The following is a 22,416-nucleotide window of genomic DNA, read 5'->3' on the forward strand; positions in this document are numbered from 1 at the left end:
GGAGCGGGAAGCGCGGCCGTAAATCCCGGAGTGACGGGCGGTGATTAATCACCGCGCTCCGAGGGGGCTCGGCGGCCAAGGACGCCCCCGCCCCTCGCCCTCCGGCACTTCCCAGCCCGCAGGGACCCCGCGTGAGGCCGGGACTGGATGTTCCCGCTCCCCATCCCGGCCGTGGCCTCTGTGCCCTCCGCGGAGAATCCAACCACACGTGTGCTCAGGGCCGGCGGAATTCCAGCCAAGCTCAGGGGTACATGTTGAGAGGGACACACGGGGGGGGGGCTCGGGGAGGGGGGGGATGAGGGGAAGGTGGTCCTGGCCGCTGGCTCCCGGTCGGGGTTTGCCGTCCGTGCTGTGGGAAGCACCTCCTGGGCTTGTCCTGGAGCACCTCGTCGGAGCGTCCCGTGCCCTGCTCGGCCCTTACCCTCCGTGGAGGGGGCAGGGTCAGCACCCCCTGCCTGGGGGGGGGGTCCTGTGCCAGGGCCCCCTCACCCGGAGTTCTTCAGGGTGGCCGTGTGCTGCTCGAACATCTTCAGCATCCGCTGCAGCTCCTCCATGTTCGCCTTGCCTGGAGGGGGGGGAGCGGAGCTGAGCCCGGCCGGGCACCCGGGGGGCTCCCAGCCCCACAGAGAGGCCCCCCCAAGGCCAAGGACTCACCTATGTTGCCGAAGACCCCCTGGTTTTTCAGATAGTCCGCGTAGTAGCCCGTGCTGGGGAAGGGCCCCGAGCGCCCGGTGCCCCCCGGCACCCGCGAGCCGGGCACGTCGAAGAAGGGGTTCATCTGTGGGGGAGAGGGGGCATGGGAGGGGGGGCAACGGTCAGCACCGGTCAGTGGTGTCAGCACCGGTCAGTGGTGTCAGCACCGGTCAGTAGTGTCAGCACTGGTCAGTCGTGTCAGCACTGGCACTGGTTGGCACTGGTCAGTGGTGGCACCGCCCATCAGGGAAAAACCACGTGCAAAGAAAACCCTCGGGTGAGGATCAAACCCACGGGTGAGGATAAAACCCACGGTGGAGGATAAAATCCATGGGTAAGGATCAAACCCACGTTCAAGGTGTGCTTGCAGAGGTGCCTGTGCCAGACGAGCCGCACGTGCCCAACCCAGCAGTGCCACCCTGGTGCCGTCTCCTGCCCATTCCCATGTGTCCCTCGTGTGCCCGTGGGGTGTCCCTGGTGTGCCCGTGGGGTGTCCCCGTGCCCCCCTGTGCCCCCTCACGCCCCCAGCCCCTCACCTGGCTGCCCACACAGAAGTTGAGCTGCTTCTGCAGCGACTCCGCCTGCGCCGCCGCCTCCCTCCTCTTGTCCTCCAGCTCCTTCGCCTGCCGCTCCTTGTCCTCCTGCAGCCTCTTCCTCTCCTCCTGCCCGTCCCTCACCTGCTTCTCCACGGCCTGGAGGCGCTGCCGGAGCTCCTGCAGCTGCCTGCTGGAGGCGATGCGACACTGCTCCACGCTCACCTCGCAGGTGCTCCTCCTGACGTACATGGTGTCGCGGTCCTGCTGCCAGCGGAACAGCCCCTCGGCGTCCTCCCGGAGCTGCTGCAGCTTGTTCTCGGCCTCGCTGCAGCGGTACTGCTTCACCAGGCCCGCCACCCGCTGCAGGTTCTCGTTGATGTCGTTCTTCAGGGTCCTGCTCTCGTGCCTCAGCAGCTCCAGCTCGGTTTTGGTGAAGTCCCAGCTGGTCCTGTTGGTCCTCAGGTCCTCCTGGCACCTCTCGTGCTCCTGGCTGGTTTTGGCCAGCGTGGTTTGCGTTTTCTGGTAGTTTTCCTGCAGCTCCTTCTTGGACAGGGTGATCTGGTCCAGCTGCCTCTGCAGCTGCAGCTTGTCGGCTGCGCGGGGAGCGGGGACGGGGTGGGTGTCCCCCAGTGCCACCCCCTGTCCCAGCGTGACACCCCTGCCTGGAGCAGGGATGGGGAAGGGCTTCCCCTGCCCGGGTCCCTGGGGGGTGCTGGGGGTCCCCAGGAGAGTGGGAAGGGGATACCTGGGGTTTGGGGACGGGGGTCTCTCTTACCGTTGCACGAGGTGTTGATGAGGCTGGTGGTAATTTGGCACTCGGCCAACTTCATCTTGATGTACATGAACTCCTGCAGCTGAGGGGGGGGAGGAAGAGGAGGAGGAGGAGGAGGAGGAGGAGGAGGGTCAAAGAATCCTGCAAGGACCACCCCCACCCCCACCCTGGCATCACCTCGTGGGCGCTGGGAGAGCACTGGGGGCTGGGGAGGAGGAAGAGGAGGAAAAGGATGGGAGGGGGGTCAGAGCATCCCACAAAGACATCCCTGAGGTATCACCTCATCCCTCTGGACACTGGTGAGAGCATCGGGGACGGGACAGGGACAGGGACAGGGACAGGGACAGGGAGAGGAGGGGGGGTCAGAGCATCAGGGACCCCCTGGCAGCACATCGTGGGCACTGTGAGAGCACTGGAGGCTCAAGAGGATGACGATGATGACAATGAGGAGGAGAAGGAGGAGGAGGAGGGGGACTGTGGGATTGGAACCCCCGTGGCCAACCCCTCGCCAGGACACCGGGGCTGAGACCCCCGGGGCTGGGCAGGGGGGCACATCAGCATCCCCACCAGGCTCTGCCCCCGGCCCCTCTCCCCCAGCCCTGCCCTGACGAGGTCCCAGCACCCGTGGGCACGTCCCCCTGCCCTGCCCTCACCTGGGGGAGGTTGTTGGTGCTCTGGGTGCTGTTGCACTTGTCCAGCTCCCGCTGGACCTTGGAGACGAGGCCCTGCAGCTTGTCCTTGTCCTTGAGGGTGGCGTTGAGGGCGCGGGTGAGGTTCATGTTCCTGGTGCCCAGGGTGAGGATCTTGTTGTAGCGGTCCTGCAGCTGCTCCTCCAGCAGCCGGAGGTGGGTGTCGGTGCCCGCCTGCGCATTCCCGTACACCATGAACAGCACCAGCCCCAGGATGATGAGGAACTGGATGAGGGAGGTGAAGAGGAAGATGTACTTCATGTAAAACCCGCAGTCCCGCTTGGCCATCGGCTCCTTGGCCTCCAGACCGAACTTGGCCATGGCGAAGCTGCCCTTCTCCATCCCGCCGGCGCTGTGCGAGCCCCACCCCTGTGCGGGACCCCCTTTGAGCGGGGCCGGCCGGGGGGCGGGGCCGGCCCCGACGCCGTGTTTATATCCCTGGATTTAATGTTTCCTTCTGCTGGGCTCCTTCCTGCCGTGCCGGATGCCTCGGACCCGCCGGGTTATCACGGTGCAGCTTCTGTTGGCCGCGGGACTATTGTTCCTGGATGGGGGGGGAAGGCCGAGACCCTCCTCCCCCTGCCCCGTGCTGGTGCCCGGCGCTCTCCCAGGAGTGTCTCCCATCCCAAAATAACCCCCCAACAGTGGGAATTCCAGGGAATGAGCCCCCGGGGCCAGGCAGGGTGGGCTGTGTCCGCTGGTGGGGTGATGGAGGGGATCCCACCGCCCGCACCGGGCACCCCAGGGTGGTCCTGGCACCCCACCCTGGCGGTGGGACGGTGGCACGTGTGTGCCCACCGGGTGGGTGGCACTCAGGGGTGATGCTCCACGTCCCTTGTGGGGATGGGGAAGGGTGTGGTCAGGTCCTGGCTGGCGGGTGGGGTGGCACCAGGCTCGGTGGGTGATGTGGGGCCATGGGGTGAACCCCGAGCTGGGGGACGGGCTGGGGACACGGAGGAGGCTCAGTGCAGGGACAAGGGGTGACATCAGGTGCTGGCAGCACTGTGGGGTGGCTGGGGAGGGACAGGGGATGCTGCCCCTTTGCCCCTCATGGCCAGCGACCACAGACACGCTCTGGGGGTGTCTGGGTCCTGACCACGGCCATTGTCACCCTGTCCCCCCCCCCGGGGAACCCTGGGCTGCAGGCCCAGCTCCCCCAGCTCTGGGGGTGCCAGACCCCCCCCCCGGCCATTGTCACCCCGTCCCCATCCCGCGGGAGCTGCCGTGGAGGGTCCGGCTGTGCCCGGGACCCCCCCCATCCCCGCAGGATGCCCAGCCCGGGCCGGGGGGGCTGCGGGGGGGCCGAGGTGTGGGGCCCCGCCGGGCGCTGACCCCGAGCCGTTGGCTGTTTCCTGCCCTCTGGCTGCGCCGCGTTCCCCGGGGACCGGGAAGTGTCTGCGATGGCCGGGACGGTGTCGCTCCCGAATCCATTCTCAGCTACTGCCGTTTCCTTCCTGAGCCGCAAATAACGCTGAGTCACCCCCGGGCCCCCCCGGCCCCCCCAGCCCCGCCATGGGGACACTGCTGGACCCCCGGCCCGGCCTGGCTGGGACCCCTTGGACCTGTGGCTGTGCCCCCGGGATGCTCCCTCTGAGAGCCCATTCCCATTCCCTGCAGCTTCCCGGGGTCACCAGGGATCCCGATGGGGATCCAGCCCCCCCAGACCCCACCTCTGTCCCATTCCCCAATTAACCCCCCAATTAGCCCCCCCACTGCAATTAGTTCTTCCCATGCCAATGGCTGGACCATGGGAATGCTGTTCCCAATTCCCTTTCCCATCATAAATCTCTGCTGGGCCGGGAGGCTCCACTCCGGGACCACTGGATTTGGGGTGTGGGAACGGGGTTTGTCCCCCCACCCCATCCCAGAGAACCCCATCCTGGCTGGAAGTGCCTCACCAGGACACTTTCACCTGGGAAGTCCCTGCCAGCCCCTTCTCCATCCCCCCCAGGGTTGGGGCAGTGGGGGCACGGGGGGGTCCCCCCACGGGCAGTGGGGAGGGCAGGGCAGATCCTGCCTGCCCTTTGCACAGGATGCTGCGGCAGGAAAATCCAGCTTTCCTGGAAACCTTCAAAGTGGATCCGAGGGTGCTGGGAAGTGAGAGCAAAGCAGCAGCAGCAGCTGCTGGTCCCCGTCCTCCCCGCCCCTGCCTCGGCTCAGTGTCCCCCCGGGCACCCCGGGGTGTTTTGGGGTCCCTGGTAGAGCCAGGTCCTGCCCTGGGCAGGTGGTGGGAGAGGCTGGAGAAAACCCTGGAGTGGGGAGTCCCCTCTGGGGGGACGGTTGGGTTTGGGGACACATGGTTGGGTTTGGGGGCCAGCTGGGCTTTTGGGGGACAGTTGGGCTCTTGGGAACAGGGGGACAGCAGGGCTGGTGGCACAGGGAGACATCCCGGAGAGCAGCACAGCCTTTATTGCCCAAACACCTTCCCAGTGGTCCCAGTTTCTGGAGCGTTAACGCCCAGAGCTGATCCCAGAGCAGCTCCAAGCAGCCAGGGGGGAAACTGTCCCCGGGATGAGCTCAGACTGCCCAAGGGCTGGAGAAGGGACCCCTCTGTCCTGCTGCCAGGCTGCTGAGCTGGGGCTGGGACACGGCAGGGTCGGGACACACGGCGGCATCGGGACAGGAGACAGGATCGGGACACGGCGGGAGCAGGACACAGCAGGATTGGGGTACACGATGGAATTGGGACATGGTGGGAGCAGGACACAGCAGGATTGGGATACACGATGGAATCGGGACATGGTGGGAGCAGGACACAGCAGGATTGGGATACACGATGGAATCGGGACATGGTGGGAGCAGGACACAGTAGGACTGGGATACACGATGGAATTGGGATGTGCAGCAGGATCAGAACACATGGTGGGATCAGGACTCACGGCAGGATTGGGACACAGTGGGATTGGGACACATGGTGGGATCAGGACTCACGGTGGGATCGGGACACGTGTCCCACCAGCACCATTCCAGCATCCCCAGCTCCGGAGCCGGGGCTGAGCCCCTCCCGGCCCCACAGTGGTGGGACTGGGAACGCTGGGCTTAGTGGGGAGGGGGCCGGGGGGCTGCGGGGCTTCAGCCCTTCCTGCAAAAGAGGGGGGACAGGGAGTGAGTCCCCACACGGCACCGGGTGCTGCTCCCCGGGGGACACCGGTGGCAATGGCACATGGCAGGACACGCGGCTGTGCCAGTGAGGCCCCCCAGCCCCGGGTTGTGCCCCCTCCCCGGGCTGTATCCCCTCCCTCGGCTGTGTCCCCTCCCCGGATGTCCTCCCTCCCCGGATGTCCCCCCTCCCCGGGCTGTCCCCTCTGCCCTCCCCGTGTCCCCACAGCGGTACCGGGACGGGGGGCACCTTCTCCCGGTCGGTCGGTCCCTCCCGCGCCGCCGCAGCGCCTCGAGCTCCGCCGCGTAATCCCGTCTGCGGGGGGAGAGCGGAGCCGCGTGTGGGGGTCCCCCTGTCCCGGGGTGGGGGGCCGGGGGTCCCCACGGGGAGGGAGGGACAGGGCAGGGTGTCACAGGCGCTGGGTGGGGGGGTGGCTGGTTTTGGGGGGGGTGGATTCTCTGGGGGTGCCCGCGCCGTGGAGGGGGACAAGGACCTTACAGGGTGTCCTGGAGCTCTCTCTGGCGGCCCTCGCAGCGCTCCCCGCGCTCCCGCAGCGCCCGCTGCTGCTCCAGCGCCTCCTCCAGCCGCCGCCGCAGCCCCCGCGCCAGCTCCGCGCCCCGCGCCACCTCCTCTGGGGGACAGCGGCCACAGCGGGGTCACCCCAAGGCCCGACACCCCAAAAGCACAGTGCCCCCCCCGTCGGGCATCGCCCCAAACCCGGCTGGGGGGCCCCCGGGTGGGCTCCTCGTGCGGGGTGAGGGGGGACAGAGCTCACCTTGCAGGGCCACCTTGTCCCCGGCCAGCTCGGCCCGCTCGCGCCGCAGGGCCACCACCTCGTCCCCCAGCGTGGTGACATTGGCCTCCAGCCTGGCCTGGGGGCAGGGGACACGTGGGGACAGCGCTGGGCAGTGTCCCCCCAGCTCTTCGCCATCCTCCTCCTCCTCCTCACTGACACCCCCTGTCCCCAAGCTGTCCCCACACTCCTGATGGCCTCGGGGCCCATCTTGTTCCTCCAAGGGGTAGGGACATGTATTTCATGGATTTGGGGGAAATCCCTCTTCCCTGAAGGGATGGCCCGGTCTGAGTGCGGGGAGGGTGCAGGAGCCCCAGGGCTGTCACAGACCCTCAGGTCATCCATGTCCCCAAGCTGCTCCAGGTGACCCTACGTCCCCCTGCCCCCTTCCTCGAAGGGCTGGGGACATGGATTTGGGGAGAATCCCTCTTCCCCAGAGGGATGCTCAGCCTGGCGAGGCTGTGGGTTGTCACAGGAGCCCCAGGTCACCCGAACGTGCCACGGGTGCCATCCCTGGTGCCAGGGAGGGGACGGGTGTCATCTCTGGTGCCCAGGAGCCGGCACAGCCCTGCCCCGCTCCCGGCGCCAGCCCTGGGAAGCAGCAGCATTTTTCCAGCCTCTCAGGGCCATTGTTCAGCCGGATGAGCCCGAGAGGGGCGGCGGGACCTGGCTCTTCCTCCGGGCTGCGGCCGCGGCGCTGGGGCCGGGCCCTTTCCCAGCTGGAGCCATAGCTAAAAATACCTGGGAGGGGAGAACTGGGAGCCCAACGCCCGCTCCGGCCTCCGCTGCTGCTTCGGGATGGGGTAATTACACGTGTGGAGCAGCCTGGGCACGGCCGGGAATAGCCGGGAATAGCCGGGAATAGCTGACCCCGGCGGGGGGGCGGCAGGACGAAGCCACACCAGGGCACCGGGGGCACCCAGGGCTCCCTTTCTGGGGGGTCCGTGTAGGAACGTGCCCCTGCACCCCCAGCTCGTCATCCCAGTCACCCGCAGCATCCTTCCTGGGGCTGCTGGAGCTTCCCACGAGCCCGGCCGGAATTCCCCCGGGGATGAAGCATCACCCTGATCGAGCTGGGCGGGGGCTCCCCGTGAGGAGGGAGGGGACAGGGCAGGGTGGTGGAGGGACAAGGGGTGTTACCCCCCTCCCCGTCCCGCGAGTCAAAGGTCCCCCAGAGCCCCCCCTTGTCCCCATCCCTCCCCCCCAGCCCCGGCACCTACCGCCCGCTCCCGGCAGTTCGCCAGGCTGGCATTGCCCTTCCTGCCGTCCCCGCGCGCCCGGGCCAGCTCCCTGCGCAGCGCCCGCTCCTCCCGCTCCAGCCGCGCTCGCTCCCGCTCCAGCTCCACCACGCGCTCCCCCAGCTCCCGGCTCTCGTTGGCCGCCCGCTCCCGGCACCCCCGCAGCTTGCCCACGGCCTCGGAGCGCCACACCATCACCGCCACCGCCACCGTCACCGCCGCCACCAGCACCAGCAGCGCCGCGCACAGCGCCAGCACCTTCAGCGTGGCCCTGGGCACCGCGGGGTCCATGCCCGGGGGGGACGCGGGGCCGCTCCGGCGGCGCCTGCCCGGGGCTGTGCCGGTGTCGCTCCCCGCGGGGCCGGAATTGCCGCGCGTGGGTTTTTTGGTGTTTTTTTTTTCCCACCGAACGCCGCCTCGGGCTGCGGTTTGGTCGCAGGTCACAGCCCAGAATAGACTCTGTTTGTGCTGGAAGAGGGGACGAGGCTCCGTCCCAGCTGCAGGGACGAGCTGGGACGTGCCCGGGGGGCCGGTGGGACGCCGAGGTTCCCGTCTGCCCCCGCCGGGTCGGGGCTCTGGATCCCCCAGAGATGCAGCAGCAGCAGCAAAACGCTGGATTTGCACAGGTTTTATTGGAAGGCAGTTAAAAAGTGCTAAACTGTGGAGTAACCGTGGATCCTCGGCTCAGGGCAGGTCTCTGTCCCCTCCAGCCCGTGTCCTGTCCCCTCCCTCTCCCTGGGAGCAGCCCCCGGTGGCTGGACAGGAATCATCACCCCGGGATGGCCCCACGGGGGATTTGGCCAGAGCCGGTGGTGCCAGGGCAGGGCTGAGCAGGGGATGGGGCTGAGGGGGCTCCCTGAGCCCACTCCCACCCCCAGACCCCACCAGGCTGCGTGGGGACGGTCCCTCCTCTCCCCACACCAGGGGACAGGGAATCACCGGGCCCCTGTTCCCGCTGCTCCGGGTCACTTTCGGAGGAGCAACCCAAGGAGGAGGAGGAAAAAGAGGAAAGGCAGGAGGCCAGAGGGCTTGTCCCCGTTCCCAGAGGTCTGCAGGCTCCTCGTGTCCTGGAGCTGCTCCTGCAGGGCCTGGTTCTGCTGCTGGAGCTCCTCCCTGTCGGGGATGGGGACAGTGGGTGGCAGAGCGGGGGGCTGGGGGTGGTGAGGGGGGCGGGGGGCTCACCTGCGGCTCTGCTCCTGCTCCAGCTGCTCCTGCTGCCGGGAAACCTCCGTCCTGAGTTCCTTGTTCTCCTCTGAGGGGAGGGGACAGCAGGGGGGTCAGGGCACCAGGGTCAGGGCAGCCCAGGGGATGGGGAGCAGGATGGCACCGGGGACTGTGACCAGGGTGACCTGGGGGTGAGGATTGGGGTGTCCTGGGGGCCGGGGATGAGGGTGGGCCAAAGGGTGTGGATCAGTGTCCCAGGGCATGAAGGTGACCCAGGAATGGGGACCAGGGCGCCCCAGGGCACAAGGGATCAGGCTGTACCAGGGGACAAGGCCCAGGACACGGGGGTCAGGGTGTCCCAGGGCACAAGGGATCAGGCTGTACCAGGGGCCAAGGCCCAGGACACGGGGGTCAGGGTGTCCCAGGGTGTCCCAGGGGCTGCTGCTGCCCCCTCCCCACGCAGGACTCACCCTCCAGCCGGGTCACTTCAGCCAGGGCCTGCTTCAGCTCCGAGGCTTTCCCCTCCAGCACTCCCTGAGCAGGGGTAGAGGGAATGGCTGGAGAGCCCGGCTCAGGATCCCCCCTCACCAGCCAGTTCGGGGGTCCCGGGCCACCCTCACCCCCCACCGGCACCCCAACACCCACCAGCTCCTCCCTGCAGCCGTCCCGCTGCTCGCGGGCCTCGACCAGGGACCGATTGGTGACATCCAGCTCCTCCTCCAGCCGTGCCAGCCCCTCCGAGGCACCCCCGGCCCCGGGGCAGCCCCCGGCCGAGCGGCACAGCACGGTGGGCACCGTCACGGCCACCACCAGCACGGCCACCCCCAGGGCCGCGCCCGCCACCGCCTTCCAGGGGCGCCGGGCCGGGGGCGGGGGGTGCGGCCGGGAGATCTCCATCCTGCCCCGTCCCGGAGCCGGCAAGGGAGACCTTGAGCTTTACCCCAAAATCGAGCGGTTTCGGTTTCCCGATCAGCCGGACTTTTCCAGGAAATCACGTGTTTCCCGACCCCGGGCACCGCGAGGGGGACCCCGGGCTGGCTCTGCGGCACCGGGGCTGCCCCGGGCACGGGGGGGACCCCAAATCCGTGTCCCGGGAAGGGGGGCACAGCTGGGGGGGCTGTGGGTGCCGGTGCCACCCCAAGGAGCTGCCGGGAGGGGATGAGATGCCCCGCAGAGCAGGGCATCCCTTGGGGTGGGCGGGAAGGGGGAGTGGGGGGGGTAAATAGGGGGGACGGGGTTTGGGGGATTAGGGGGGTGGGGTACTCAGGGAAAGGGGTGCCCGAGTTGTGGGGGATTAGGGGTACAGGGGGTAGGGGGGATTGGAGGGATGGGGCACTCAGGGAAAGGGGTGTCTGAGTTATGGGGGATTAGGGGTACAGGGGGCAGGGGGGATTAGAGGGATGGGGTAATAGGGGGTATGGGCTACCTGGGATGGGGGGGATTAGGGGTACAGGGTACTCAGGGTATGGGATGTCTGGGGTATGGGGGGGGTACCTGGAGTCTGGGGTGTCTGGGATAGGAGGAATAGGGGGCACAGGGTACCTGGGATAGGGGGTATTGGGGGTACGGGGTACTCGGGGTGGGGGGCACCTGGAATGTGGGGGGTGTTTGGATTATGGAGAATCAGGGGTATGGGGTACCTAGAGTTTGGGGTGCCTGGGGTATGGGGGATTAGGGGTACAGGGCACTTGGGATGTGGGGTACGTGGAGTATGGGGGATCAGGGATATGGGGCACCCAGAGAATGGGGGGGGGTCAGGTATAGGGGATTAGGGGCAGAGGGTACCCGGGGTATGAGGGATTAGAGGTGCTCAGGATATGGGATATCTGGGTCCAGAGGAATTGGGGTATGGAGATGGGATACCTGGGGGAGAAACCAGCTGGGATTTGGGGGTGCCTGGGCTGGGGGTCACCTCGGGTGTGGCCTGAGCGGGGTGACACAGATCCCAGAGCGCGGGCACGGGGCCCTGGCACGGGCAGCCCCACCCCGGGGATGCTCCGGGCTCATCCCGGCGCTCCGAGCCAGCGGCCACCTCCTCACCTTCCCCCCCCTCCCGGCGGCTCCCGAAATAGCTGCTCCACTTTTAGCAGTTTTTATTCTCCTGCTTCATGTGATAGAAAAAAGCGATGCCTGCGAAATGAGAAACACACCAAATATTTACCAAACTTCCAGAGGTTTTTTTTTTCTTTTTTCTTTTTTCTTTTTTCTTTTTTCTTTTTTTTTTTTTTTTTTTTATTCTTCTTTTCTCTTTTTTTGAGGCGGATTTTCGACATCTGGGGAATGAAAAGGCTCTGGCAGGTCCGGTGAACTGTCAGCGAAAAGGCTTTAAAGATGTTGTTATTATTATTTATGGGCTGGAGCCCGAGGGAGGAACCGGGGCCAAAGGGTTCAAAAATAGCTTAAAAAAAAGCTGGGAAGGGATGTTTTTTTCCAGAGCCGGCTCGTTTCGAACGGCGATATTGAGGTGCAAAGGGTTCGAAAAATATATCGAAAAACCAACTGGGAGAGGAATGTGCAGCAGCGAGGGCTGTCCCGCAGCCGGCGCACTGGAGCGCGGCCGGTCCCGTGGCATCGGGATCGCTTCGGAAAACAAGTGTGAGCGCTCCGGGCAGCCCCTCTCCTGCTTCCCACCGCTCCCCCCGCCCAGATCCAGCTCCTGTCCCCCCCTTTCCCGGGGGATACGCGGTGATTCCCCCCGGTGGCCCCGCTCCGGGAGCGGTTTGGGGTCCCGCGTTCCCCCCCGTGTTTGGGGCCGGTGTTTTTTCCTGCCCCGGCAGGTTGTCCAGAGGGAATGCCGGGAGCGGAGCGGCGCCTCTTGGCCAGACGGCCTGGAATTCGGCAGCTGGATCGCGGCAGGGACGCGGAGCTGGCACCTCCCGTGTCCCCCCGTGACTGGAGGCACGGGGATGCTCCCAGTGCCCGGGGATGCTCCCGTTTGGGGTCCCTGGGGACGCTCTGGGTGCCCGGGGATGCTCCCATTTGGGCTGCCCAGGGATGACTGAGTTTGGGATCCCCGGGAATGTTTCGGTTTGGGGTCCCTGGGGACGCTCTGGATACCTGGGGAAGCTCTGCTTTGGGGTCCCCAGGGATGCTCTGGTTTGGGGTTCCCGGGGATTCTCTGGTTTGGGATTCCCAAGGATTCTCTGGTTTGGGGTTCCTGGGGATTCTCTGGTTTGGGGTTCCCGGGGATGCTCTGGTTTGAGGTTCCTGGGGATTCTCTGCTTTGGGGTCCCCAGGGATGCTCTGGTTTGGGGTTCCCGGGGATTCTCTGGTTTGGGGTCCCCAGGGATGCTCTGGATACCGGGGGATTCTCTGGTTTGGGGTCTCCTGGGATGTCCCATTTTAGGCCCCCTGGGGATGCTCTGGATACCCAGGAATGTTCTGTTTTGGGGTCCCTTGGGACGCTCTGGATCCCCAGGGATGCTCCACTTTGGGGTCCCCAGGGATTCTCTGGTTTTGGGTCCCCAGGGATGCTCCTGTTCTGGATGGGGGGCGGAGGAGCCCCCTCTGCACCCCCAGAGCTGGAGCCCTGGGCAGGATGAGGCCCCTGAGCAGGAGCTGCTGTGCTGGACGAGGAACAGAACACGGAGGGGACTCACAGGGGCACATTTTGGGGGTCAGCAGCTCCACTCCCCCTGCTCAGCCCCCACCCCATGCCTTGGCCCTGGGAGATGGGGGGGTACAGCCCCCCCAGACCCCTCGGAGGGGCTGAGAGGGGGGTCCGGGGCTGGCTCAGCTCCTCTGCTTCTCCCTTTCATCCCCTGCCTGCGCCTGATCCCTCTCAGCCTGAAACGTGGGTTTTTCTCCTATTTTGGGTCGGCTTTTCAGCTGCTTCCTTTTATTATTTTAATTTAGGCACTGTCATTATATTTTCCATTATTTCAAAGAAAAAAAAAAAAAGAAAAGAAAGAAAGAAAGAAAGGGAAGCAAGCGAGCAGCTTCCCAAGGTGCTTTCCAGCTCCGGGCAGCTTTTGTTCCCGGCCAGAGCCAGGACGTGCTCGGGGGGCACAGCCTGGTAGAACCCCCTTTCCTTGGATCCTGTCGTCCCAAGGGGCTGGGGGGGGAGTTTGGGGGATGCAGGGATGTTGTTGGAGGGGGGGAATATCCAAGCAGGAGCCCCCTCCCCGCCGCGGGGTCCGATGTGCCGGCACATCATCTTCCCGCTGCCGTTGGGCTCCGGCCATCCCTAATTGCCGGGGCGGGCCGGGAGCTGCCGGCTCTGGGCTCCCGTTCCCTTCCCTGCTCTGCTATTCCCTCTTGGCCGGGGGCCGGGGGGTAACAAGAAGCAGCTGAGCCGCCCCCACCTGCCTTTCCCGTCGGCGCAGGGATCCTGGTGCTCGCCGTGTCCCCTCGCCCGCATCCCGCGCTCCCGCCACCCCGGAGCTCTCCCGTCACTTCCATCCCTGTTCCTGCCTCCAGGAGGAGCTGGATGGACCCCCCCACACACCTCAAGACCCACAACACCCCGTGGGTGCTGGGGGACTCCCAGGGAGATCCTTGCTCCATTCCCAGTCTCCCGTGGCGGAGCAGACCCGGGAGCTTCCCCCGCTCCGAGGAGCTGAGAAACCCCAAACGCGACCTTTCTGACCCCAAGGTGGTTGTGCTCCAGAAATCCCCGCTGGGTTCTCCATCCCACAGCTGGAGGGTCCAGGGTGGGGTCTCCATGGGGTTCCCCCCCCTGGGTATCCCACTCTGGAGCTCTGTGGGTCCCACAGATCCACGTGCCAGCCGTTTCTGAGCAGGATTCGGGAATTAGAGGCCGAAGTATCCCAGCTGGCAGCCAGGGATGCTCAGCATGGCCTGGAAGCTGGGAGGGACCCGGGGGTTGTTTGGCACACCGTGGGGTGTGGGCCTGCCTGGTGGGGGGGATCAGCATCAGGGGGCTCCTTATCCAGAGCCTGGAAGGTGCAGGACCCTCGAGATTGGGGATGAGAGTCCCACAGCCGGGGGGGGAGCAGCAGGAGGGGTTTGGCTGCAGCCCCCGGCCCAGCCCCTGACCCCGGGCGGGTTTCCAGCCCTCGGGAATGTGGGGCTGGGCTGGACACCCAGCACGGACCTCCCGCAGCCCCGGCACATCCCAGCCCCTGTGCCCCCATCCCTGCTCCGTGCCCCCGGGGCTGGGGGCAGTCCCTGCTATACCCCCCCTCCCCATCCCAGAGCCTGGAGTCCCCCGGGGCACGGCTGGCACCGGGGTGGGATCCGGGGGGTCCCACCAGCCCCTTCTCCTGCTGCTTTTCTGCCCTTTCCCCCCCCCGATCTCCTTCCCGGCTCCATAAATAGCAGCGGGAGCCGCTTCCATCTACCCTGCCCGCGCGGCTGCCTGCTCCCAGCCAAGCAGATGGTGGAAAACAACCCTGCCCGCTGGCATTCCCCCCGGATCCCGGCCCCCCCGGCCCCCCCGGCCCCTCAGCTGCTGCCAGCGGTGTCCGTGGGGGAGCATCCCTCGGATATCCCTGTGGAAGGGGACGTGGGTCCCTGCGGGGCAACTCCCGGCACCCGGGGACAGGCAGCATCCAGGGAAAAGCAGCATCCGGGGAAAAACAGCATCCAGGGATAAATAGAACCCAGGATAGGCAGCATCCAGGGACAGGCAGCACCCGGGACAGGCAGTATCCAGGGATTAGAAGCACTCAGGGACAGGGAGCATCCAGGGATATGCAGCATCCAGGGAAAAGCAGCGCCCAGGATCAGGCTGCACCCAGGTTTTGGGCGGGAGTGGGACCCCCAGGATGGAATCTCTGCATTCCAGGTGCCTCCTTCCCGGCCGTGCCGAGGCGTCGCCTGCCCGACGTGCCGGCATCTGGCTGCGGTGGGTTCCGGTCCCGGTGGGATGGGGAGGGAGAGGGGCTGGGATTTGGCCGCTGATTTGGCAAAAGCCCCCCGACCGCCCCCCCCTCCACCCCCCCCCGGGGGCCTCGTGTCCCCTTTGATCTCTCGAGCGGCCGCATCCAGGGAAAGGGTGAAAAAATGCCGGGCTGGGGCCAAAGCGGGTTGTAAAAGGGAAATGTTGTCCCGGGTTTGGCCCCATAAACGCTGCCTGTTCCATTACAGCATCCGCCGGAGCCGCGGGTGGGAGGGGGCGCGGGCGGGGGACCCACGAAACCCACCGCGAGCCTTGAGGGGGGGGGACAGACAGACGTCAGCTGGACGGACACCCCCTGCCCCTCGCCCTGGCTGGGGTCAACCGGGAGGCGCCCGGCTCCTGCACTGGGCACATCCCTGTGCCGGGGGGGGGGCCCTGGGGCTGGATGGGGCCCCCCCTTCCCCGGCTGCCACGTCCCCCGGCCGCGGGGAGCTGGCACGGGGCCCCCCGCGCCTCCGCCAGCCCGGCTGAACCGGCCCCAAGGCAAACAAGAGCCGCAAGGACGGTGCTACCGAACAGGGGCAGGGGCTGGGGAGGGGGGAAACGCACCGAGGAGGGAGGGGGACACACGTGTCTGCCCCCTCTCCCCCCCCGAGAAGCCCAGCAGCCAGGCGGGTGTACACACAACTCTATATTTCGTAATAAATAATGTACAAACCTGCCCCCCGTGCCGCGGGGTCACCGAGGGTGCCGGGGGGGGGGGCTGGCACCACAGGGAGGGCATCTTACCCTATTATCCCGGCGTTTTCCCCCCTCCAAGCCCCCCAATTCCCTTTGGGGCACAGGGATGGGATGGGCGCTCCCAGCTCCCGGCACCCTCAGCCCTGGCGCGGGCACACGGGAGCTCCCCGGGGCGGGGACCCCCTTCCCATCCCAGCCCCGTCCCCTCTTTCCTTCCACCCCCTCTTTTATTCCTTTTATTTAAATACCCCGTGCGCTGTCCCGGGGCTGAGCACCAAGAGCTGCCCCGCGCGGGGCCGGACCGGGGGTAGCGGCAGCACCGGGGGGGGGCTGGCGAGGCCGGCGGGGGCCCGCTGACACCCCCTCCCCACGTCCCGGCGGTCCCGTGCCCCGGGAGGGTCCCGCTCCGCGCGTCCCCGGCGCGTCCCCCCCTCCCCACCCCCGGTCGTTATAAATGAGCGCGGGTAAAAAGCGACGGGGAAAGGGAGGGCGGAGCCGAGCCGGGGAGGGGGCGCGGGGGGCCCGCGGCACTCAGGGCCGGCCCCGCATCCGGCCCGGCCTCCGGGGGCTGCTGGGGGTCCGGCGGGTGGGCGTGGGGCCCGGGGCGCGGGCGCCGGAGGCGAAGTCCATCACCTCGGGGGGGGCGCGGCGCAGCTCGCCGGCCCCCATCTCCCGCCGGATCTCGGCCAGCGCCTCGGCCGGGGCCGTCAGCAGGCGCTGGAAGAAGCTCTCCCGGCCCGGCGGCCGCTCCTGGCACGTGAAGGTGACGGCCGTGCCCGCGCCCGCCCGCATCTCCCGCGAGAAGCCGTCGGAGGTGCCGTCGAAGCAGCGGCCGATGGCGATCTCCTTGGCCAGGCGCGGGTTCTGGTCCGTCACCGTGTAGATGCCGTAGTTGTGGCCCAGCGGGTCCAGCGGGGCCAGCATGGCGAAGGCGCCGGTGTGGTTGTTGTCGGCCGGCGGCGGGTGCCGGCTCAGGTACTCGCTCAGGAGCCCGTTGACGGCCGTGCGGCGGCAGCTGCCCTGCGGCACGACGGACACCAGGGTGCGGTCGGCCAGGCCCTGGTCGAAGAGCATCCCGCTGCACTTGAACTCCACGCAGGCCGCCGAGGTGCCGGCCAGCGCCGGGTCCCGCACGCTGCGCGCGTCCCGCAGCCCGTAGAGCTGCCCCCGCGTGCGGGGGTGGGTGCCCCCCGCGTTCCGAGACCTCACCATGTACTCCTGCGGCCCCTCGATCCGCACCTTGATGTAGCAGGCCCTGAACTCCTGGGGGTTGGGCCACCACGACAGGTAGTCCCCGGTCCAGGAGGTCAGGTCGCTCTCCCTGAAGGGCACCACGTTGTACTCGTACTTCTCCACCTCCACGCGGTAGAAGCGCAGGTGGTTGGCGCTGACCGGCGCCCGCTCGCACTCCTCCAGGCTGCGGTACGAGTAGATGGGGCCGTTGCTCTCGTCGACGTTGTTGGGGTCGGGCTTGGCCACGTTGATCTGGAAGGCCGTCTTCTTCAGGTCGGGGTCGTCGTGGTCCGAGCGCCGGTAGCCCAGCTTGCCCAGGTAGGGCTGGGACACCCCGACGGCGCCGGGGTTGAGCTTGGGGCTGGAGGCCACGGCTTCCAGCTCCTCCCCGCCCAGCGTGGCGGTGACGTAGGCCGAGTAGGCGTCGGGGCGCTGGCCGTCGCAGAAGGCGGGCAGGCAGGCGCCGTTGGGGCCCGTCACCACGCTGTCGAAGCGGCCCCAGGCGCGGGGGTTGGAGGGGTAGCCGGGCTGGGGCTCCAGGTTGATGAGGCTGATGACCACCCCCTCCAGCTGCTCGTAGGCGTTGAACTTCTCGTTGCTGTAGGCCCTGACCTTGACGAAGCAGCGGCGATCCTCTGGCACGTCCAGGTTGAAGAGGCGCCGCTCCCGGATCTCCAGGTTCCCCACCAGGAAGGTCCTCTCCTCCCTCCTCTGCCGGCTGCCCGCGGCGGGCCGGAGGATCCCCTCCTCCTCCCACAGCCCGGTCTCGGGGTTCAAGGACCACAACTTCATCTTCTGCAGGTGCTCCGGCATCCAGACCTGCCCCGTGTCCATCCGCACCTGCACCGGCCCCGTCTGCAGCGCCGCGCCGCTCTCCCCCTCCCGGAAATCCACGGAGAACATGCCGTAGGTGCGCAGGGGGACGATCTCGCCCTCGGCGTCGGCGAAGCTGAGGTCGCTGGAGGCGGCGCTGGCCGTCGCCACGTCCCTGGGGTCCAGGAAGGTGACGCTGGCTCGGACCGTGCCGTTGAAAACCTCCCCGGAGGGGCGCAGGAAGGCGCCGGCGGGAAGGACGAGCTCCCCGATGGGCTCCCGGCCGCTCGCCTCGCCCAGCGGGATGGCGTTGCCCCGGCTGGCGTCCAGGTCCACCGGCTCCTTCTTCCGCAGCACCTTCACCTCCTGGTAGACGCTGCCCCCGCGGGGGTCGAAGGGCAGGACCTTGACGGCGTCCAGGAACCGCTGCTGCCGGTCCACGAAACGAGCCACCAGGCGCCGCGTGTCCGGCGGCACCTCGATGGTGAAGGAGCCCTTGTAGCCGGTGAACCCCACCTTCCTGCCGCCCAGGAAGATCTGCCCGAAGCGCAGGGGCTCCCCGGTGTCGGCCGCCGTCACCCGGCCCTGCACCAGCACGCGGGGCTGGGCGCAGGGCCCGCAGCCGCACTCGGCCACCACCTTGACGGGCAGCAGGGAGCCGGCGCAGGGGATCTCCCGCAGCTCCATCCTGCGCACCCCGCAGCAGTGCCCCGGGGCCCCCCCACAGCCCGAGGGGTCGCCGGGGCCGCCGGGGCACGGGGAGGGTGGGCACCGGCCCACGTTGTAGTGGCGGGAGCCGGCGGCGTCCCGGGGGCACTCGCTGGGCAGCTCCACCAGGCTCGGCTCCGGCTGCGAGCGGCAGCTCTGCTGGCCCTGGGCTGGGGGCACGGAGGGGTCAGGGTTAGCGGGGTCAGTGGGGTCAGCGGGGTCGGGGCAGTGCTCCCCGCCCCGGGGTGACGCCGCGGCCGGCGAGGCCCTCCCAGTTCTCACCCAGCACGGTGAGCTGCGCCGGCGCCGAGCGGATGGCGCCCGCCTCGGAGCTGGCCTTGCAGTGGTAGGTGCCGGCCTGCTCCGGTGCCAGCCCCCGCAGTGCCAGGCGCCCGCCGGGCTGCTGCCCCTTCCTCTCCAGCAGCGTCCCGTTGTGGTACCTGCGGGCACGGGGCCGGGCTCAGCGGGGACGCGCCCGGCGCTGCCCTCCCCTGCCGCCCCCCCGTCCCGCCTCACCAGTAGTACTTCTTGGGCACGGGGGTGCCCGAGGCTTTGCAGCAGAAGGTCACGTCCTGCCCGGCCTCCCGGACCTGCGCCCTGGGGTGCAGCACCATGTAGGGCTTCTCTGCCGGGGGGGGAGGCGAAACGAGCCATGGGCACCCCCGGATCGCCCCCGGATCGCCCCCCGCACCCTTTGGGGTGACCCCTCGAGGGGTGCACTGCCCCCCACCCCCCCGCCGTGCTCACCCAGCCTCCGCAGCCTCAGGAGCACCGGGGCCACAGCGGAGCCGTTGGAGGTGACGGGTGCCAGGGCCGGGGCGAAGCCCTCGTGGTGGGCACTGATGTTGGCGCTGCCCTGGCACAGCCCCGCGGTGACGGCGAAGCGCCCGTGGGCGTCACTGCGGCCCAGCAGCGCCGGCGGGGACCCCTCCAGGTAGATCCTGGCGTCCGGCAGCGCCGCCCCGGTGCCCGTGAGGACGGTGCCCTGCAGCGTGTGCCCGGGGCAGGCTGCGGGGGGCACGGAGCTCAGACCCCCGGGGCCGGCGGGCACCGGGGAGGGGGTCCCCACGTCCCCGAGGGCGGTACCTGGGCAGGGCGAGGGGGGACATTTCTGCACCTCGGTGGGGCGGCCGGGGCACGGCGTCTTCTTGGCGGCCTCGCAGCTCCGGCGCCGGACGCGCGTCCCGGCGCTGCCGCAGCTGCGGGAACAGGGGCCCCAGGGGCCCCACTCGGTCCAGGCGGGCTCTGCGGGGGGACACCGCGTGGGAATCGGGCACCACGGGCCCCTCAGCGCCCGGCCTGGGGTGGTGAAGCACGGAGGGTGCCCAGACAGGGGTGCAGCCCCGGCTCAGGTCTCCACGGGACCCCTCACGCCGGCAGAGCCGGAGGTGGGTGTCACCGGGGGCGAGCAGCACCCGGGGGGCAGGTGGGTGCCGGCAGGGGGGTTTTGGGGTCCCTACCTGGGCAGGGCCCGGCGCTGCAGGGCCGGCGCTCCACGGCTTTGCCCTTGCACTTGACCTCCTTGAGCGCGGCCGCGGGGCGGGCGCTGAGGCAGCGGCGGGCGCGGGTCTGGGTGCCGCTGGTGCCGCAGGCCCGGCGTGAGCAGGGGCTCCACGAGGACCAGTGGGACCAGTAGATGTGCTCTGGGGAGGGGCACAGGCCTTAACTGGGGACCCGCCAGCAGCACCCGAGGGGTGGCTGCTCCAGGGGACCTGCAGCTCCCGCTGGGAGGGGGAGCAGGGGGGCGATGAGCAAGGGGAGGGCACAGTGATGGGTGTGGACCCCCTGTGAGGTGCCAGTGGGGTCTGGGGAGGTGGAACACAGGTGGGATGCAGGTGGGATGCAGGTGGGACACAGCAGGGACTCACCCAGCGGGCAGAGGAAGCGGATGTGGTAGTTGGAGCAGGTCTTGCCCGGGGGCTGCTCCTTGTTGATGCAGCGAAAGCCCCTCTTGGGGCTGGCGTGCACCACCTCGCCCACCTCCTCGGGCAGCTCCCACTCGGTGGTGCGGGCCTGGATGGCCACGGGCCGCTCGCAGACGCGGCCCCGGTAGTAGAAGCGAATGGCCTCCAGGCTCTCGTGGTCCCCGTCCCCCCCGGGGTGGTCGATGTTGAACCAGGACGTCCACTCGGCACCTTTACCTGGGATGGAGCCGGCCCTGAGTGCCCCCTGCCCCCCCTGGGGTGACACCCGGGGACATCCCGGGGGCGTGGGGATGGAGGGATGTGGTGTGGGAATGTTGGGGAGCAGAAGGGAGTTTGGGGGTCCCACGGGGTGGGTGGCACAGGGTGGGCGTTGCCTCCTGTGGCACTGGGGGGACCCGGTGTCTGCTGGGGGCTCGGGGACAGCCGTACCTGCAGTGTCCAGGTCCAGCTCTGCCAGGTTGGGAGCGGCTTTCCAGGGCTTTCCTGCCGTTCCACTCTTCCCAGGCTCTGAGTCGTTCTCCAGGGGCTCTGGGGGGTGCAAAGGGTGGGAGAACCCCGGGCCAGGGCACCCCATTCCAGGGGCACACAGAGGGGCCCTGGCTGAGCCATGGGCACCAAAGCAAAGCCGTGTCCCAGTGGGGGTGGGGACCCTGAGCCCCCCAGACCCCTACAGTCACCCAGGAAGGGGGTTTGGGGTGGGATTTATCAGCTCCACAGGGTGTCACGGCTGGTGACACCATCCAGGGTGGCAGAGGAGGGGCCACAGCCTCCTGGCAGCCAGGGATGAACCCAGGGGTGTCCATGGAAAATGCTGCCTGGGATCTCCCGGCTGTCCCAGGATGAGCTCATCCCCAGGAGGGACGTGGGACAAGGACATGACCCCGGGTGCCCACACTCCACCCACCAGGGCATGAACCTGGTGTCACACCGGGCCAGCTGGGCCTTCCTGGGGCTCAGCCATGAGGTGCCAGAGCCAGCAGGGCTGGGGGGACACGGCATGGGACATGTCCCCACCCCTCCAGTGCCACGGCCCAGGGCAGGACAAAACCCCCCGAGCATCACCGAGGTGTCAGATGCCAGAGGGACCATCCAGCTGTGACCATCCCAGCTGTGACCATCCAACTGTGACCATCCCAGCTGTCACCATCCCAGCTGTGACCATCCCAGCTGTCACCATCCCAGCTGTCACCATCCCAGCTGTCACCATCCCAGCTGTCACCACCACCCTGGCACACGCCTGGCCCCGGCACACACCACCAGTCCCAGCACACCCCACCAGTCCCAGCACACCTCCGGTCAGCGCTCAGCCCCATCCCCATCCCCATCCCCACCCCGCCCCTCTCTGCCGCCTCCAGCCCCCAGGACGGTGGTCCCCGTGCCACGGCCGGGTGGCAGAGCCGCCCTTACCTGCGGCCCCGGCCCCGTGCAGGGCGGCGAGCGCCAGCAGCGCCAGCAGTGCCAGCGCCAGCTCCCCCATGGCTGCTCCGGCCGGCACTGGGAGCGGGAACGGCTCCGCGGGGCTTTATAGGAGGCCTGTCCCCCTCGCTCCTGGCACACGGGGCCGGAGCCGTGTCCAAGTGGGAAGCGGGAAGGAGCCCTCCCCGAGCCGGCCGTGCCGCCGCTCCAGCCCGGGAAACTTGAGGGCTTGTTTTTGCAAAGCTGCTAAAATTGGATGCACTTGGGAATGCGGAGGGAGGGAAGGGGAAGAGGCGAGAGCGAGCCCGGCCTCGGCGCTGCCGCGCTCGGGGATGAGCTGGGGGTGCCAGCGCTGCCCTGGCACCGCTGCCGGGGGGGGGGGGTCTCGGTGGTCGGTGGGCGCTGCCCCGGCCCCGCTGCCGTGCCCCGGCAGCGCCGAGAGAGCCCAGGGTGGGGCTGGCACCGGGCACGGCTCCCCAGTGCCCCTCTGGGGTTTGGGGATGCAAAACACACCCCGTGTGACGGGGACTGGCGGCGTGGGGAACACCCCCCCCCGGCCCCAGGTCACCCCCAGCCCCCTCCCTCGGCCCGGAAATCCCGGCACATTCCCTGCATTCCCCGGAGCTCCGGCTGCGCGGAGCCCCCCGAGGGGGAGGCAGCTCCAGGGGCTGCACTGGGGTCACGAACACTCTCCCTGCTGGGCCGGGGGGGGGACACACAGTCCCCAGAGGTGGCTCGTCACTGGGAATGACCACCCCGTGGAGGGGGGGCTGCTCCAGCGACCCTTTCCCG

At 68.4% G+C, this 22,416-nt stretch overlaps 4 protein-coding genes across 5 annotated transcripts; all 4 read right to left on the bottom strand.

Annotated features, from left to right (window-relative positions):
- Nucleotides 1-218: 218 nt before the first annotated feature.
- On the bottom strand, nt 219-3,071 carry PLVAP (plasmalemma vesicle associated protein). The gene is made up of 5 exons (XM_051769219.1): nt 2,655-3,071; nt 2,005-2,083; nt 1,230-1,822; nt 655-778; nt 219-565 (listed from the first exon to the last, which is right to left on the bottom strand). Exons 1-5 carry the CDS (start codon nt 3,030-3,032, stop codon nt 486-488), a joined length of 1,254 nt encoding a protein of 417 aa, XP_051625179.1. The 5' UTR covers nt 3,033-3,071; the 3' UTR covers nt 219-485.
- Nucleotides 3,072-5,100: 2,029 nt separating this feature from the next.
- Nucleotides 5,101-8,112, bottom strand: LOC127461427 (coiled-coil domain-containing protein 177-like). 2 transcript variants are annotated; one of them, XM_051769240.1, is made up of 5 exons: nt 7,804-8,112; nt 6,566-6,662; nt 6,289-6,421; nt 6,025-6,105; nt 5,101-5,772 (listed from the first exon to the last, which is right to left on the bottom strand). In XM_051769240.1, exons 1-5 carry the CDS (start codon nt 8,110-8,112, stop codon nt 5,763-5,765), a joined length of 630 nt encoding a protein of 209 aa, XP_051625200.1. In that variant the 3' UTR covers nt 5,101-5,762. The 2 variants fall into 2 exon arrangements, 1 of the variants encoding a protein (XP_051625200.1); XR_007900074.1 differs by lacking the exons at nt 6,566-6,662; nt 7,804-8,112 and having other exon boundaries at nt 6,040-6,105; nt 6,289-6,472.
- Nucleotides 8,113-8,435: 323 nt separating this feature from the next.
- On the bottom strand, nt 8,436-9,935 carry LOC127461417 (myosin-2 heavy chain, non muscle-like). The gene is made up of 4 exons (XM_051769226.1): nt 9,631-9,935; nt 9,456-9,519; nt 9,004-9,073; nt 8,436-8,934 (listed from the first exon to the last, which is right to left on the bottom strand). Exons 1-4 carry the CDS (start codon nt 9,880-9,882, stop codon nt 8,787-8,789), a joined length of 534 nt encoding a protein of 177 aa, XP_051625186.1. The 5' UTR covers nt 9,883-9,935; the 3' UTR covers nt 8,436-8,786.
- A 6,125-nt stretch (nt 9,936-16,060) lies between these two features.
- Nucleotides 16,061-21,685, bottom strand: CILP2 (cartilage intermediate layer protein 2). The gene is made up of 9 exons (XM_051769260.1): nt 21,616-21,685; nt 20,638-20,736; nt 20,152-20,424; nt 19,744-19,926; nt 19,370-19,528; nt 19,031-19,291; nt 18,800-18,908; nt 18,566-18,723; nt 16,061-18,453 (listed from the first exon to the last, which is right to left on the bottom strand). The coding sequence occupies exons 1-9, from the start codon at nt 21,683-21,685 to the stop codon at nt 16,061-16,063; spliced, it is 3,705 nt and encodes a 1,234-aa protein (XP_051625220.1).
- Between the last annotated feature and the right edge of the window lie 731 nt (nt 21,686-22,416).

Source organism: Manacus candei, unplaced genomic scaffold (genome assembly GCF_025592945.1).
Source record: "Manacus candei isolate 608988 ecotype Guabito, Panama unplaced genomic scaffold, ASM2559294v1 h1tg000106l, whole genome shotgun sequence".
Classification (NCBI taxonomy): Eukaryota; Metazoa; Chordata; class Aves; order Passeriformes; family Pipridae; genus Manacus; species Manacus candei.